We start from the raw sequence: 17,761 nt of genomic DNA, 5'->3' as shown, positions 1-17,761 counted from the left end.
ATCATTCATTTAGAAATCCCAAAATAGATTTCAACTTTTAAAATGTTCAAAGTTTATTTTTAGACAGTCTTGGGATCATAGAAGAATGAATATCTTGTTCTTAAAGCAATGTGCCAATATATAAAAAACTGCACATTTTAAATGAAAGGCATCCAGTGTTCTCTCCAGTGTTGGTGTTATCCCAACTGCTCAGGTTGGCTATATCCTCTGGAAGATGAGTATCATTCTAAGAAAGAGAATACAATATTTCCATCCTAGTGTCTCACCAGGATGTGCAGTTTTAACTTCCTGGTCCACTATTCAAATATTGAGTCCAACATCGGTGTTTGCATGGAGTGCATGTCTGAGTCCCCATTGCTCTTATTTTTAGAACCTATTGCTCGGCCTACGTTGGTTTGAACAATAAACTATTTACTATTCAAATGCATTAGGTATCTCTGTGCTCTTTGGAAGTGTGGTCGTTTGTTTTGTATTTGAAAGCACACATACTATCTAAAATGACTATGTCATAATTAGTATGGTATACAATATTATTAGGGAGGGACACACAAGCTAGTATTATTAGGGAGGCACACACAAGCTAGTATTATTAGGGAGGCACACACAAGCTAGTATGATGTGCAGCATAAAGCAGCCTGGAGACAACATGTTGGAACAGGTCACGGTATGAAGGAGGCTAAAAGTGTGAATCAAAACATTCCAAAGACTGCTTTCAGTTAAGGATGGGCTATGGTTGCTTCACATGAGTGCTTGGAGTGTTGTTAAGCCTGTATTATGGCAAGCCCAGGCTCCCTCACAGAAAATAGCAAAGGCAGTAAATGAGTTAAAGACCAAACAGGTAGTAAATGAGTTAACCATGATTGACAGTGGTGCCCACCATGAGTATCTGTTGTGCCTGGGCACTTTATCTGTCTCACCGTGGGAGAGTGAGAAACGTCCTCTCGATTCCTTTGTATGTCTTGACGTGAAGAATTGACATTAAAGCCACTTTGACTTTGACTTTGACTTTGACTTCAGGGGGGAAAACAATTATGAAATAGCTTCTTCAGAGTATTTACTTTCGCGATCCGAAAATAAGGAGGTTGTTTTGATCCTGCAAAATGCCTTCTTTGTTTTGCCTACAGATCTTCTCTGACCTGTTTCTCGACTTTTGTCATTGGTGCAGATGGCACTTAGGAGAAAATAGAAGAGAACAAGGAAACATGAAAAAGAAGAGAGAGTTTGGTTTTTGAACTTTATTGTACACCAAGCACATGAAGTAAATGATTGATCCACAACGTTTTTCTGGAACTGCAGTTGGCTGCATGTAAATGTTTGAGTGTTGAAGAAACAACTGTAGGAAAGAGTTTCAATCAAGAAATAGAAGTGTGCAGTGTCTCCAGGGCGTGGTGGAGGGAACATTTCACATCACTCTGTGATTAGCAAGCATGCCGGAGATGGTAAACACAGTCTCACAGTTTGTCCCACAATTATATTAATTATATTAAAGAGAACTTCACAGACCTTTTATAATTTATTTCCAAAACACACACACACACACACACACACACACACACACATACACACACACACACACACACACACACACACACACACACACACACACACACACACACACACACACACACACACACACACACACACACACACGTGTTACAATTCATATAAATTCAAGCACTCCCTTATTGGAAGCATGCAAGTACTTGTTCTTCACCACAAAAACACAATTGCTACATTTTACATACAGACATACAAATGTCTGCTACCCATACTCTTGGTGCTATGGTCTAAACAGCCTGAATCATCACGACTCCTCCTTTCCTGCTCTCTCCTCCCTGGAAAAAGTGACAGAGATTATCATGATTATATACTGTACTGCTCATTCACTAAAAAGAACTCCTGTCTTTGAAATAGAAAAAGGTTTAGAAAAGGTTTATGAGTCAGGCAACAAGCTGGGTGTACCCCAGTTTCGGTTATTAGCCTTGTGTTTGTCTATATTGTTTGTTTGTTTGTTTATGGGGAAACATGAGCAAAGCAAACAATTTATGTGAGGTTAAAGTAGACATTCACAGCTTTTATTTGATGGTATGTGTGTACATATTGGTTATTCTTTTTATATGAATATCTTCATATAAAAAGGTTTTGAAAATGTCTATTCTAAGTGTATTTTGTAACTAATATAGAGACTCCCAATACCATTATTTCTAAATTATTAATCACTCTGTAACCTGAATATAAAAAGGGCAAGAATCTTCAGGGGATTCTGTAATAGATGTTTTTTTAGGTTCACTGTTTCCATGGAGAGGGATATCAGCAAATATGCCAAGCTAAGAAACCTGCACGTTTGGCTCCTGGTGCAGTCAAATAAGTAAATATCTATCAGAGAGATTTAGTTTGGTGAAACGCATCAGTTTCAATTAACCCTTAAGAGAGAAGAGTGAAAGCAAGTGTGACGAAATTAAACAGGAAAAACAAGTTTGTAACATGAGTAACATGAGCCTTGTCTCAAACATGTGATACACCACATTGGCTGAAATTAAGGCTTTAACACACACACACACACACAAAGTCTTGCTTTAGAGATAAGCCTAATTTGAATATTCCTACATTGAAAATGTTCCCCTATTTGAAAGGCAGACACGCTAAAATACCACATACAGTTTGGTAAGTCTAACCAGCTCTCCACTGACACTATGTGGCCAAAAGGCAGAACAAGCATTTGGACAATTTATAATGTGGTGGGGACAGGACACTGATGACATTTTCTCAGATGTGAAGATGCTATCTTATTTTTTCAACTGATTACTGACTACTACAAATTCTCCATGCCTAAAGTCTTTCTCTCGATTGACATTTTTATTATTCAAGTTCGATTCAAGTATTCTAAATTCCAATAAGATCCAATTGTGATAAATTGGCTCATTAATTATAATTTAAATTGGAATTGACCCTAACACTACTACAGTATGTTAGTATCGAACGTATTGACCTGTGCATCTTTGAAGATACTTTAGAGTCCTGTAATTTCCTGGTATTTCCATGCTAGTTTCATGTGGGTTGATAACAATTACTATAATGAAGGTCTAGACTAAACATCAATCAAACCATATGTTAAAATAACCACCCAACACCATTGTATGAAAAGAAAAAAGTTTATTGAGAATTCTGAATCCTTGTCACTCTTCCACAGTTGCAAAAAAACAGACATACATTAATTAACCTTGACAAATCCATCGTTATTGTTCTGGAATCAAAACATATAAGGCGTCCTATTTTTTCCACGCAGACTCAAAGGTACAGGGTACATTTGGGGTACAACATTAACAAAAAGGTCTCAGAAGCAGATTTTCTGTCTCTATAGTTTACATAAATAATCCTAGTTAAGTGTGGAGGGACACCAGTCGAGTCAGTACAGCTGTGTAGAGATGTCTATCCTGGTGTAGTAGCCCAGTGAAATCCAAGCAACACAAACACAATTGTATTATGTTGGGTAACACACAGAGATAGCAGGTAGATGATGGTCTTTTCTGTGCCATTCTAAAACGTATTCATTTCAGGTTTATTCACTGCTATCGTAAGTCTAACAGAGAGAAATACAAAACAAATACGTCTACACATGAACTTCCTGTAAAACAAAATTACAGCACCCATGCGTTTCTCAACTTTTAAAGGCAAATTCAACAGAATACTTGGTATTGTGAATGACCCCCCACTTGATACAGTGGCCTTGATACACCTGAACTCGACAAGAATAGACTGATAAATGCCATTGAGTGTCTTGGGGAAAAAAGACGGTTTACAACAGAAGGTGAGATGGTGACACCCTTAAAGTGACACTTTTTCTCCTTGTACTCATCAACCAAATTGTCTCTGTGAGTGACAGCCACAGTGTACATGTGTATGGGGGTAGCAGGGGGATGAATTTTTCAACCAGTGGTGAAGGTTTACCATGACCCTTTACCAAACCGTGCCAAAGACAGGACATAAAAAACGAAACAAAAGCTTGGGGGCGAAACAGATAATGTCACAAACAAGCAGCAGCATAAAATACAATATCCATGGACTTTCTTCCCCCCTCCCCCCCGCTTCCTGTTTTGGCACTGATGAGTTTGGTAACAGATGCATGGAATCCGAAGTGTGAGTGTGCTCATGACTGTGTGTGTGTGTGTGTGTGTGTGTGTGTGTTTGTTTGTTTGTTTGGGATTGAAGCTGTCCATTTTGTCTCCCTCACACTCAAATCTTTACACATTGTTCTCAATCGTCCTAATCTAAACCAAAAAGTACAGTCTGAAGGATGGGGAGGAGGCATCTGTATATGGAGCTTTGTGCAGATGACCCATCCCCTCAAAAACATCCTTTTCTCTCTTGCTCTTCTCTGGGCTTTAGCGGATGGCTTTGACAGGGCTCTTGAAGCTGGATGCCGCCTGCAGCTGGAGTTGGTAAGCCATGGGGTGGATCTTGAATCCATAGAGCCTGATAAGAGAGATAATGAGAAACCATATAAGCATTCATTCTACATGTCAAGGAGGGCCACTGAGGGCCTATAGAGGAAAAACAGAACAGCTCACCCTATGACAATAAGAGTTAGGTGAGCCTGGCTAGCAACGTATCTAGGTCTCATACTTTCAGCACACTACTTTAACAAAGGTACAGCAACCTGGTGTTTGGGCACAATGACAACACACAGTATGGCAATATTTTACCTGGGCACAAACTGGTTGGCGGGCCTCTTGGGCCTGTACTCAGGATGCACCATGAAGAGCATGTGGGGGAATCCAGTACCAAAGTAGGCTCCGTCTGTGTGGTGGTGCCTGGAGGACTTGGGCGTGTACACGTCCATACACTTAGGACAGTACAGCTTCACCATGGCTTCGCCTGGGATGTCAGAAAGGCCTGGGGAGGGAAAGCGAGGGAGAGAATTAAGACACTCCTGGTCTAACGTAACTTTGGAATATAGACGCAAAAGTAAACACTTTTGAAAAAGAGAAATGAGCTGGGATACTAATTTGGTTAAACAACTTTTACATATGAATTGAATACCACAGTGCCATTCAAAGCACTATGAAAATTAGGTGCTCTTGGGTCAGTCAGTGGTCTAAATTGTGACATTTTTGCATATGTTCCTAAATATTTCACAGTGCGACCTGGAATTTGGATTTGGGAGCACCAGTGTGACTGCAACCATCATCAGAAAAGAAAAAGCTGCACTAAATGACTTCTCTGTTGGATTTGGCTGTCAAGAAAACCCTGTTATGGAAAATACATTCATAGAACTATTTTCAGGTTATACACTTTCATATGACTGATACAACTTGTGTAACTACTGTGATGACATTTTCTCTTGCCACACCTCTAAAGTTCTATAGCCATTGTTCTGAGAAGCACTGTATGATTTACCATATGAACAGCGGTGATCTCTGAGGGAGTGGTAGGAGAGAGCAATAATGGGGGGACAGGCGCATCCTGTCGATAGGTGTGAAATGTTGAACGGCGATTAATCAGTTAGAAAGCCTCCCCATTGTTCATTCTCTCCCGCCCTTTCTCACGTAAGCACAAGGCCATCAGCCGATAGCCTTGTAGGCGCCTGGCAATATGTTCAAACTGTATAAAAGACAAACCTGATCATTGTCTCTTTAGACTTGTGCTGAACGGACCCCCGGTTCTACGCTGGGCTGCTGTTACGCTCTTGTCTCTTGTTTGCAAGCAATAAATACCGGACTCATATTGTGGCTACTCAGGACTTGTTTCTTGATTCTTACCTCCGAAGAGCTAAAGTACAGAGTGGTAAATCCTAGACTTCCACCACAACCCTCATCCTCGTCAAATCTATCATATTGAAGCTTTCAATTGGTTCATAATATAGGGAGGAAAGGAGATTGTAGGTTTCTGTTTAAGAAATCGCCCTTTAGATTGACGGATGGACACAGTGGAGAGCATTCTTCTCCGTATAGCATTTCTGGCCCTTGAATATTTTTGCACCTCACAAAAGTTTTAATAGCAGCAAAATATCTGCAGAACACAGGCTATTTCCAATAAACAATATAACCAAACAAATTTTTTTCGGGTTAATTTTGAAAGTATTGCTTTTTTAACAACTGCAACTTCTAATACACGACAAACTGTTGTCGGCAGCTGCAACATTTCGTAAACAATCTTTTACTTATATAAAAATATAAGGTTTATGTCTGAACTTCTTAAGGCATCTCTGTAAAACGGCCATAATTGGTGAAATTGTAAGGGATAAAATAGTATGTTTGAGAGATGATGTGTTCAGGCTAGTGTCAGGTTAGTGTGGGTTTACATGCTACACACACGTGATGTGTAACCAATAATGCAGCCCATAAAGTAAACAAATTTAGATTGTGTCATTATCAGACGATAGATTCAATCCACTTGCTTCTCTCTAAGTCAGCTAGTCTTGAGCCATCCGTACCAACTATTGCGGTATGTCTGGAAATCATGGATCCAGCTTTTGAGAACTTCGAAAAGGCAGAAAAGGCTAGCAAGGCTGCTGGCCTTGACGGCATCCCTGGCTGTGTGCTCAGGGTGCTCGCTGGGCAGCTGGCCGGGGTCTTCACTGACATTTTTTATCTGGTCACTGCCCAGGCACTGCCCAGAATGACTTCCACCCCGTTGCACTCACCCCCATAATCATGAAGTGCTTCGAGAGGTTGGTCCTGGCTCACCTTAAAGACTACCTACCCCCAACACTGGGCCCCCACCAGCTTGCCTACCGCCCGAACAGGTCAACAGAGGATGCCATCTCCACGGCACTACACTCTGCAAGGATGTTGTTCATTAACTTCAGCTCAGCGTTCAACACCATCATCCCCTCCAAGCTGGTCATCAAACTCAGTGACCTTGGCATCAGCACCTCCCTCTGCAGCTGGACCCTGAACTTCCTGACCAACAGACCCCAGTCTGTTAGGTTAGACAACCACACCTCCTCCACCCTGACCCTGAACACCGGTGTCCCACAGGGCTGTGTGTGAGCCCTCTCCTCTACTCCCTCTTCACCCACGACTGCGTGCCTGTGCATGGCTCTAACACCATCAAGTTTGCAGAGGGCACCACGGTGGTAGGCCTGATCAGTAACAACGATGAGTCGGCCTACAGGGAGGAGGTCCAGCACCTGGCGGTGTGGTGTGCTGACAACAACCTGGCCCTCAACACCAAGGAGCCCATTGTGGACTAAAGGAAAGCTGGGTGCTGCAGACACCACCCCCATCTACATCAATGGGACGGAGGTGGAGCGCGTCTCCAGCATTAACATCTCCAAGGACCTCTCTTGGACCCTCAACTCTTCCACCCTGGTCAAAAAGGCGCAGCAGCATCTATACTTCCTGAGGAGACTGCAGAAAGCCCATCTGTCTCCTAGGATCCTTGTCAACTTCTGACAAACTGCATCACAGTCTGGTATGGCAGCCGCTTTGCACATACCATATTGGTCTTTAATAATACATCTTGCATATGTAACATACCTCAAAAGCTATTGCCCTTGTTCAACTGTACATATCATATTGATATTCATCTCATGTACATTCACTTATTATATTCTTTTATTTAGACTCACTGTAATACCATGCACTGTCTACAATTTCATGTCTTTTGCACTATCTGGTTAGATGCCAAACTTCATTTTGTTGTCTCAGTACAATGACAAAGTTGAATCTAATCTAAAAAAAAATCTTCGGAGGAGGGTCTGCTACAGACAGACACCTCGACTGACAAGTTTGGGTAGGTGGGGCTCAATGTCTTTATAGCTAGTGCAGACAGCTAACATCTGCAAACCTCTAGAAGTTAGAGACTCATTTTGTGTCCAGGGAGATGTTGATGATAAGGCACAACCAGATTTGGAAGACAAAACGATGGGCGGATTTCCTGCATGTCTCTCCCCATCCGTCGAAAAGGATTTGGAAGACAAGGGTTACAGACGGTATGCCGGGAGCAACACATCTGGCCCCTCGAGACTATAACTCAGCTGTAATTTTACTCACCGCTCATATATAGCAGCAGAAGTAGTGTTGTGTCACCTATCTGTAGTGTTGTTTACTCAAACCCCTTGTTTTTAGTGGGCGCTCCTAAATTGTCTAGTTTGGGAGCACTAGTGCCATCAGGTGAAAAAGTTAATTTCGAGTGCTGATGACAGTGTTTGTCCTATCACATAAAGCATGGGTGGCCAGAATGTTTGAACCTGCACAGACAGACAGACAGACACACTCACCAATGGGTAGCATAGGCTGGTTCTCACAATAGACTCTAGGGCAGTAGCCAAAGTCCCCCTGCTGATACTTCTCCAACTGAGAGACAAAGAGACACAGTGAGAATCAATGTGAAAACGTGTCTGAAATATTCACCTTTCACCCCCCAGTTTAAGTGGGTAAAAACAGAAGTATGCAAATATTTGACTTGGAGCCTTCCAATCCAGAAAACATTGTAAACAGAGACAGGGTTGGTGCTACCATCTGAGCGATGCCCCGGTTGGTGAGGATGTAGCGTGCGTGGATAAGGCCGTAGAGCATCTCAGCTGCCTGCTCTATCAGGTCACTCTGATTGGGGTTGTCCTCCAGCTCCTCATCTGTGAGAGAGATAAGCGTGGAAACGGCCACTCTGGTGTTACTCTAAACTTCACCATCATAGCAGAATCACAAATACGACAGAGCTATTAACCATCCAAAAATGGTCAAACACAATCATAGCGCCATATCACGTAGCATCTTTTCCAAGAATATTTAACATGCATCATTATGCACAAGAATAACACAAATAAATTGATAACATGGAGGGGAAGGATTAAACGTCTAGCCGACTAACCATTGGGTGACTGCTAGTCGGCAATGAAAATTACCATAACTAATCAGTCTTCTTTCTAAACATGTTGCAATATCACACTACTAGCCTAGACACTGGATACATACAGTGCTTTCGGAAAGTATTCAGACCCCTACACTTTTCCCCCATTTTGTTATGTTACAGCCTTATTCTAAAATGGATTAAATTTATTAATTTTCTTCCCTCAACAATCTACACACAAAACCCCATAAAGCCAAAACTGGTTTTTAGAAACGTTTGCTAATTTATTAAAAATAAAAAAACTGAAATATCACATTTACATACAGTACTAGTCAAAAGTTTGGACACACCTTCTCATTCAATGGTTTTTCTTTATTTTTTATTATTTTCTACATAGATTAATGTAGATTAATATTGAAGACATCAAAACTATGAAAGAACACATATGGAATTATGTAGTAAACAAAAAAGTGTTAAATCAGAATAGGTTTTATATTTTAGATTCTTCAAAGTAGCCACCTTTTGCTTTGATGACAGCTTTGCACACTCTTAGATTCTCTCAATCAGCTTCATGAGGTAGTCACCTGGAATGGTTTTCCAACAGTCTTGAAGGAGTTCCCAGAGGTGCTGAGCACTTGTTGGCTGCTTTGCCTTCACTGTGCGGTCCAACTCATCCCAAACCATCTCAATTGGGTTTAGGTTGGGTGATTGTGGAGGCCAGGTCATCTGACGTAGCACTCCATCACTGTCCTTCTTGGTCAAATAGCCCTTACATAGCCTGGAGGTGTGTTTAGGGTCATTGTCCTGTTGAAAAACAAATGATGGTCCCACTAAGCGCAAACCAGATGGGATGGTATGTCGCTGCAGAATGCTCTGGTAGCCATGCTGGTTAAGTGTGCCTTGAATTTTGAATAAATCACCAACAGTGTCACCAGCAAAGCACCCCCACACCATCACACCTCCTCCTCCATGCTTCTCGGTGGGAACCACAGATGTACCACACACACAGTTGTGGTCAGAAGTTAACATACACTTGTAAAGAACATTAACTTCTTTAATGTGCTCCGTGCTGAGCTCCTTAGACTTTCCCATTGTAGCGTTTTTGGCTGAGTGTAATGAGTGTATCAAACAAGCCCTATTTAAATGAAATAAGTCACCAGCTGTCGTCAATCATAATCACTCATAAGAAGTTAAGAGGCCATGCCACAAAGCAAATTTGATTGACAACTTTCTACCTCACCAAAATTAATAATTCAAGGTGCTGTATGTATATTTTTGACCCAGCAGATTTTGTCACATTTTCAGAAGACCCATAATAATTTCATAAAAGAACCAAACTTCATGAATGTTTTTTGTGACAAAGAAGTATGTGCTCCAATCAATCCATCACAGAAAAATAAGAGTTGTAGAAATGATTGGAAACTCAAGACTGCCATGACATACATGTTCTTTACAAGTGTATGTAAACTTCTGACCACAACTGTACGTCTCACAGACACAGCGGGTGGAACCAAAAATCTCAAATTTGGACTCATCAGACCAAAGTACAGATTTCCACTGGTCTAATGTCCATTCCTTGTGTTTCTTGGCCCAAGCAATTCTCTTCTTCTTCTTGTTCTTACTCAGTAGTGGCTTCTTTGCAGCAATTCGACCATGAAGGCCTGATTCACGCAGTCTCCTCTGAACAGTTGATGTTGAGATGTGTCTGCTACTTGAACTCTGTGAAGCATTTATGTGGGCTCTAATCTGAGGTGCTGCTAATTTGCGGTTTCTGAGGCTGGACTACTGTTCTAATCCATATTATGGCAAGAACCACTTAACTAAGTAAAGAGAAATGACAGTCCATCATTACTTTAAGATATGAAGGTCAGTCAATCCGGAAAATGTCAACAACTTTGAATGTATCCCCAAGTGCAGTCGCGAAAACCATCAAACGCTATGATGAAACTGGCTCTCATGAGGACCGCCCCAGGAAAGGAAGACCAAGAGTTACCTCTGCTGCAGAGGATAAGTTCATTAGAGTTGGGGATACATTCAAAGTTCTTGAAATTTTCCGGATTGACTGACCTTCATATCTTAAAGTAATGATGGACTGTCGTTTCTCTTTACTTAGTTGAGTGGTTCTTGCCCTAATATGGATTAGAACAGTAGTCGAATAGGGCTATTCACTGTATAGAACTGTGTACCAACCCTACCTCTGCACAACACAACTGATGGTCTCAAACACATTAAGGCAAGAAATTCCACAAATTAACTCTTCACAAGGCACACCTGTTAATTGAAAACCATTCCAGGTGACTACCTCATGAATCTGATTGAGAGAATGCCAGAAGTGTGCAAAGCTGTCAAAGCAAAAGGTGGCTACTTTGAAGAATCTAAAATATAAAACCTATTCTGGTTTGTTTAACACTTTTTTGTTACTACATAATTCCATGTGTGTTCTTTCATAGTTTTGATGTCTTCAGTATTAATCTACAATGTAGAAAATAATAAAAATAAAGAAAAGCCATTGAATGAGGAGGTGTGTCCAAACTTTTGACTGGTACTGTAAGTATTCAGACCCTTTACTCTTTGTTGAGTACTTTGTTGAAGCACCTTTGGCAGCGATTGCAGCCTCAAGTCTTCTTGGGTGTGACGCTACAAGCTTGGCACACCTGTATTTGGGGAGTTTCTTCCATTCTTCTCTGCAGATCCTCTCAAGCTCTGTCAGGTTGGATGGGGAGCGCTGGTGCACAGCCATTTTCAGGTCTCTCCAGAGATGTTCGATCGGGTTCAAGTCCGGGCTCTGGCTGGACTCAAGGACATTCAGAGACCTGTCCTGAAGCCACTCCTGTGTTTTCTTGGCTGTGTGCTTAGGGTTATTGTCCTGTTGGAAGGAATCTTGTTTCTCATGGTCTGAGAATCCTTTAGGTGCCTTTCGGCAAACTCCAAGCGGGCTGTCATGTGCTTTTTACTGAGGAGTGACTTCCGTCTGGCCACTCCACTATAAAGGCCTGATTGGTGGAGTGCTGCAGAGATGGTTGTCCTTCTGGAAGGTTCTGCCATCTCCGTAGAGCAACTCTGGAGCTTTGTCAGAGTGACCATTGGGTTCTTGGTCACCTCCCTGACGATGGCCCTTCTCCCCCTATTGCTCAGTTTGGCCAGGCAACCAGCTCTAGGAAGAGTCTTGGTGGTTCCAAACTTCTCCCATTTAAGAATGACAGAGGCTACTGTGTTCTTGGGGACCTTCAATACTGCAGACATTTTTTTGTACCATTCCCCAGATCTGTGCCTTGACACAATCCTGCCTCGGAGGTCTACGGACAATTCCTTCGACCTCATGGCCTGGTTTTTGCTCTGACATGCACCGTCAACTGTGGGACCTTATATAGACAGGTGTGTGCCGTTCCAAATCATGTCCAATCAATTGAATTTACCACAGGTGGACTCCAATCAAGTCTCAAGGATGATCAATGGAAACAGAATGCACCTCAGCTCAATTTTGAGTATCATAGCAAAGGGTTTGAATATTTATGTAAATGTGATATCAGTTTTTTTATTTTTAATAAATTCGCAAACATTTCTAAAAACCTGTTTTGGCTTTGTCATTATGGGGTATTGTGTGTAGATTGATAATTGAATCCATTTTAGAATAAGGGTGTAACATAACAAAATGTGGAAAAGGTGAAGGGGTCTGAATACTTTCCGAATGCACTGTATATTGCCAAACTATACTTTTACAAGATGACATTCCGGTACCTACCTGGAGGACGATCTGATTGGGGTGAAGGGTAGGCCTATGCTAAATCCTGCTCCGGCATGTCATCTCGTGGGAAAAGTAAAGTTTGGCAATATTTTGGCCTAGAAGAAATCTCATAACTGTTGCATGTTATTTAAATTTGTATAGTAATTTAAGGCATTACAATTTCCATGGCCATGTTTTTGTGAAGGATGCTTGAGCAGTTACATAGCCCTATTCTGTTGTTAAATTACAGTGGCGGGTATAACTTATGCTCTTATATTCAAGCCTTTCAAATGTATATTCTTATCCTATTTAAGCCTTTCAAATTGCTCTTACTGCACACAAGATCACATTGCTGGCTATTGTTAGGGCTTATACATCTTTAAGAGCTGAAAATTCAGACTTTTTTTTTTTGGAGTGTTCTTATTTTCAGACTAGCGGGATAGTTGGTTTTGGTCGCTTTCGTGTAGTCAACAGTAAAATTAGTTGAAATTCCCATCCATACCATCTACAAAGCAGCAAAGCTGGTTACACAACATAATTTACAGACAGATACTCATTTTCTAGTGGCATTCCCAATTATCTAGGACATTATAGCACTATTTAGGAGCACATATAGTGCAGAGTCCTAATCAACATTAAATATTCTACTGTGCCCACAGTATTCTATATTATGCCCAAGCCCTTGCAACCGATAACTTTACTAAAACTCTCTAGCAACATGTTCTCTCCTTTAATATGTGGTACAGGTGGTTCTGAGGGTTGACTAACCTGGTTCTAAGTCCAGGATCATGTCCAGGGCCTGGCGGTAGTGGGGAACCTGCTCATTGAGTCCAGTCAGGTTAAACTTGTCCTGGATGTAGTCCTCATCCACCTGTAATTGGGGGAGAGGACAGACAGGAGCAGACATTGGTGACAAGTGCCAGACATTGGCTAAACATGTTATGTTTTGGATGCGAGTATGAGTTTATGTTGGTGTACAGCTGGGCAGTAATATATGGTGGAACCACATAAGCAGTCTCCTATCCTATTATTATAATTAAGTAGACTACACTACTGCAGTAGAGTCGTTTTTAAGAGAAGACAAGTTTCACAACTTCTGTGTATTCAGCTACCTCCACTTCCTTGCTAGAGAATGTGGGCAAGATACTAGATTGCTACTTACCTCACAGAAAAATTCGTTCCCCCTCAACCCACAAAACCAGGAGATCCATGACACTTCTTCTGAACTGCTCATCTCGGGAGACTAGGAGGTAAACAACACATTAAACAACTAGCAAACGTTCAATAAATTCACTGACAGTTCATCAGCAAAATTCTAATATTGTGGTTAGTGTCACAGACACTCAAACTGGAAGGCATGCATTATTGCAAGTGAGCTAGCTTCTACAACACAGCTCTGTATAGCAGTAGCTAGCTAAGCTAAAGGTTTCTAAGGCCTAACGCAATTTGAATATAAATCAGCTGATATTCAAAGCATAAAATATACATTTTGCCCATGAAACATATGTCGCACAACAAATCTGTAAAAAGCTACTTCACGAAGAGTTATGCCAAATGAAAACCAGTCGAAGTAGCCATTGCATCCTTAGCTAGCTACCGGCTAAAGCCAGATGGAAATTCAATATGGCGCATCGTTTAAGTAGGCCGCATGAAATTTTATCAATTTTCAGTTGCTATGTGCAACTGCTTTTCTATGCTATTTAAAACGACACATCCACTAATTTAGATTACTTACCCCCTCTATAATGGTTTTTACCCCAATGAAATACAACAAGCGTAATATGTAATGTTTTATATCGTAAATAAAATGGACACCCGTCTCCCTTTACAATTACGCTGCGGAGGTAGGCGTTTTTGCTGTGAGCAGTCTGATGACGTTCAAATTAGGAGACTTGATCTGGGTGTTGTAGTTTGCAGGCCTGGCAACAGAGCAATATATATGTTATATAAAAAAGACCTACGTATTCTCTATTTCAATTTTAAAAAAGACGAGTTGATGTTACTGCAGAGAACTACCTATCAACTAGACGAGTGCACTCGTGTAATTTCCCTGAGATCCGATCATTTCATGCTTTTCACTCGCACTACCTTCTTCTCCCATCAAAAGTCACCAGAATTGCTTGTTTAACAGGTGACAGGCAACATTTTCTCTGGGTAGAAAGGAGGGGGGCACATTTTAGTCAGCACCCCCCTCGCAAAATATACTTAGAAATATACCTACGTCCCCGTGTACTGTACATATCCCACCGCCCAGTTATGTAGAGGATGCATCCCATGGTTGTGTCTGTCCTTCTACTGCTTCTAATGAGGCACCAGGTGTCCTTGATAATTGCGTGTCTCCGCAATTATTCTGTCTGTTTACCACTGATGATCCGAAATGTTTGCTTTGGTGTCTGCACTGACATTGCCCTTCTAATTGTCTCCGAAAATAATAAAGTTGTATAGTATTACATTGAACAAGGCGAAAAACTAAGCTCCACATTCATTATGACATCTATAAAGTGAGACTTCCTACAATCTGGAATTGAAAAGCGCTAGACAATCTTTCTTCTCTGACATCATCAACAAAAACATTAATAATGCACGCACTTTATTTGCTACTGTTGATAGGCTGACTAACCCCCCAGTACAAATAGCCCCTGAACACCGATAAATGCAATGAGTTTGCTAAAGATTAGGCATACAATTCAAAACATTAGACAAAGTATCAGTAGTTCCACATTAAACAAAAATGTGTCACCACTACATTCACATAAAAGTAACTTGATAAACATGACCCAGTTTAATGCCATTGACTACAAAACTCTTGAGGAAACTGACACTCTGCCAACGAGCTTCCTTAAAATGTTTACAACTGCTTGGTGACTGATTTACTGCAAATAGTTAACACCCTCCTATCAGGCATTTTTCTAAAGGCTTTGAAAACTGCAGTTATTAAGCACCTACTAAAAAAGTGTAGCCTGGATGCTTCTGTAATTAGCAACTACAGACCCATATCAGGGACTATTTTGTTTCCATTGGCAACTACACATCTGGGCGAACTAGCATGACGTGTGGGGTACCTCAAGGTTCAATTCTGGGACCTCTTTTATTCAACCTCTATATGCTCCCACTAGGCTTAATTATGCAAAAGAACAAAATTGCATACCATAACTATGAAGACAACACTCAATTATACATAGCTTTCTCATCAAGTGACTATGCGCCTATAGACTCACTGCGTCTGTGCATTGATCAAATCAATGACTGGATGTTTCTAAACAAAGACAAAACTGAGATAATTGTCTTTGGTGCTAAAGAAGAAAGGCTGAAAGTTGGTGCTCATCTTGATTCCCTTTCTTTTGAAGTCTTTCTTTGAAGTCTTCCCTTTCTATAAAGTCTAAAATCTGGGTGTTATTATTGACTCAGATCTACATTTTAACACCCACATCAAGTCAATAAAAATCGGCCTATTATCATCTTGCATGCTTAAATGACTTCCGACCAGTGGCACTCACGCCCATCATCATGAAGTGCTTCGAGAGGCTGGTCTTAGCTCAACTCAAGACCTGCCTACCACCCACACTGGACCCCTTTCAATTCGCCTACCGGCAGAACAGGAGTACAGAGGATGCCATTTCAACGGCACTTCACTCCGCCCTGTCCCACCTCGACAAGACTAACTCTTATGTGAGAATGCTGTTTATTGACTTCAGCTCAGCATTCAACACCATCATCCCCTCCAAACTGATCTCCAAACTCAGGCAACTGGGCATCAACCCCTCCCTCTGCAACTGGATTCTAGACTTCCTGACCAACAGGCCGCAGTCTGTTAGGCTTCACAACCACACCTCCTCAACCCTCACCCTGAACACCGGCGTTCCACAAGGCTGTGTGCTGAGCCCCCTCCTTTACTCCCTCTTCACCTACGACTGCACACCTGTACATGGCTCAAACACCATTGTTAAGTTTGCAGACGACACAACGGTGATCGGTCTCATCAGCAACAACGATGAGTCGGCCTACAGGGAGGAGGTCCAGCACCTAACAGTGTGGTGCAACGACAATAACCTGGCTCTCAACACCAAGAAGACCAAAGAACTCATTGTGGACTTCAGGAAGTCTAAAGCTGGCGCACACACCCCCATCCTCATCAACGGGACTGAGGTGGAGCGAGTCACCAGCTTCAAGTTTCTGGGTGTCCACATCTCTGAGGACCTCTCCTGGACCCTCAACACCTCCACCCTGATAAAGAAGGCTCACCAGCGTCTCTTCTTCCTGAGGAGACTAAAGAAGGTCCATCTATCTCCTCAGATCCTGGTGAACTTCTACCGCTGCACCATCGAGAGTATCCTTACCAACTGTGTCACAGTATGGTATGGCAACTGCTCGGCATCGGACCGGAAAGCACTGCAGAGGGTGGTGAAAACTGCCCAACGCATCACCGGTTCCTCACTCCCCTCCATCGAGGCTGTCCAGGGCAAACGATGCTTGCGTAAGGCACGCAGCATCGTCAAGGACATCTCTCACCCCAACCATAGACTTTTCACCCCACTCCCCTCCGGGAGGCGCTACAGGTCTCTCCGCACCCGAACCAGTAGGTTCAGAGGCAGCTTCTTCCCTGCGGCTGTCACCCTGCTGAACTTGAACACTACACCTACCTGACAACCTACTACCCCCGCAACCCCCCCCCCCCCCCCCCCCCCCCCACCCGGACAATTGCACTATTGCACTATTACTCCCCTCCCCTGCTCTTACTCAATACCACTGCTCTTCTGTACATACCTGTTCATACTGTTCATAATGCACATAATGCACATATCCTATATTTTCTTTAATACTACTGCACATACTGTACATACTTGTTTATACTTTTTATACGGCATTCCATATTTATATTTATTCTGCATCTACCTCATGTTACTGTTAATACATATATACTGCTAGACTGCATTACCCATACAGCTCATATGTTGCTACACTGCTCATACTGTAACTATTTATTCTGCTATAATGCTACTGCTACTCACATACTGCTATACTGCACTGCTATATTATACTGCTTATATTATACTATATCATACTGCACTACTACTGATCATATATTGCACTACCTGTAAATACTGTTCATTGCACTTTCTGCTATTTTGCACTTCTGGTTAGACGCTAACTGCATCTCGTTGTCTCTGTACTTGTACTCTGCACAATGACAATAAAGTTGAATCTAATCTAATCTAATCTAATCTTAAAAATATAGCAAGAATT

General features: G+C 41.8%; 1 protein-coding gene across 1 annotated transcript; it reads right to left on the bottom strand.

Annotated features, from left to right (window-relative positions):
- Nucleotides 1-3,133: 3,133 nt before the first annotated feature.
- On the bottom strand, nucleotides 3,134-14,376 carry LOC310815600 (casein kinase II subunit beta). Its single transcript, XM_083685446.1, has 7 exons — nucleotides 14,253-14,376; nucleotides 13,680-13,760; nucleotides 13,286-13,388; nucleotides 8,463-8,578; nucleotides 8,225-8,300; nucleotides 4,704-4,893; nucleotides 3,134-4,473 (listed from the first exon to the last, which is right to left on the bottom strand). The coding sequence occupies exons 2-7, from the start codon at nucleotides 13,749-13,751 to the stop codon at nucleotides 4,383-4,385; spliced, it is 648 nt and encodes a 215-aa protein (XP_083541572.1). The 5' UTR covers nucleotides 13,752-13,760; nucleotides 14,253-14,376; the 3' UTR covers nucleotides 3,134-4,382.
- Between the last annotated feature and the right edge of the window lie 3,385 nt (nucleotides 14,377-17,761).

Source organism: Argentina silus (genome assembly GCF_951799395.1).
Source record: "Argentina silus genome assembly, chromosome: 14".
Classification (NCBI taxonomy): domain Eukaryota; kingdom Metazoa; phylum Chordata; class Actinopteri; order Argentiniformes; family Argentinidae; genus Argentina; species Argentina silus.
This window is presented reverse-complemented; position numbering and strand designations above follow the sequence as displayed.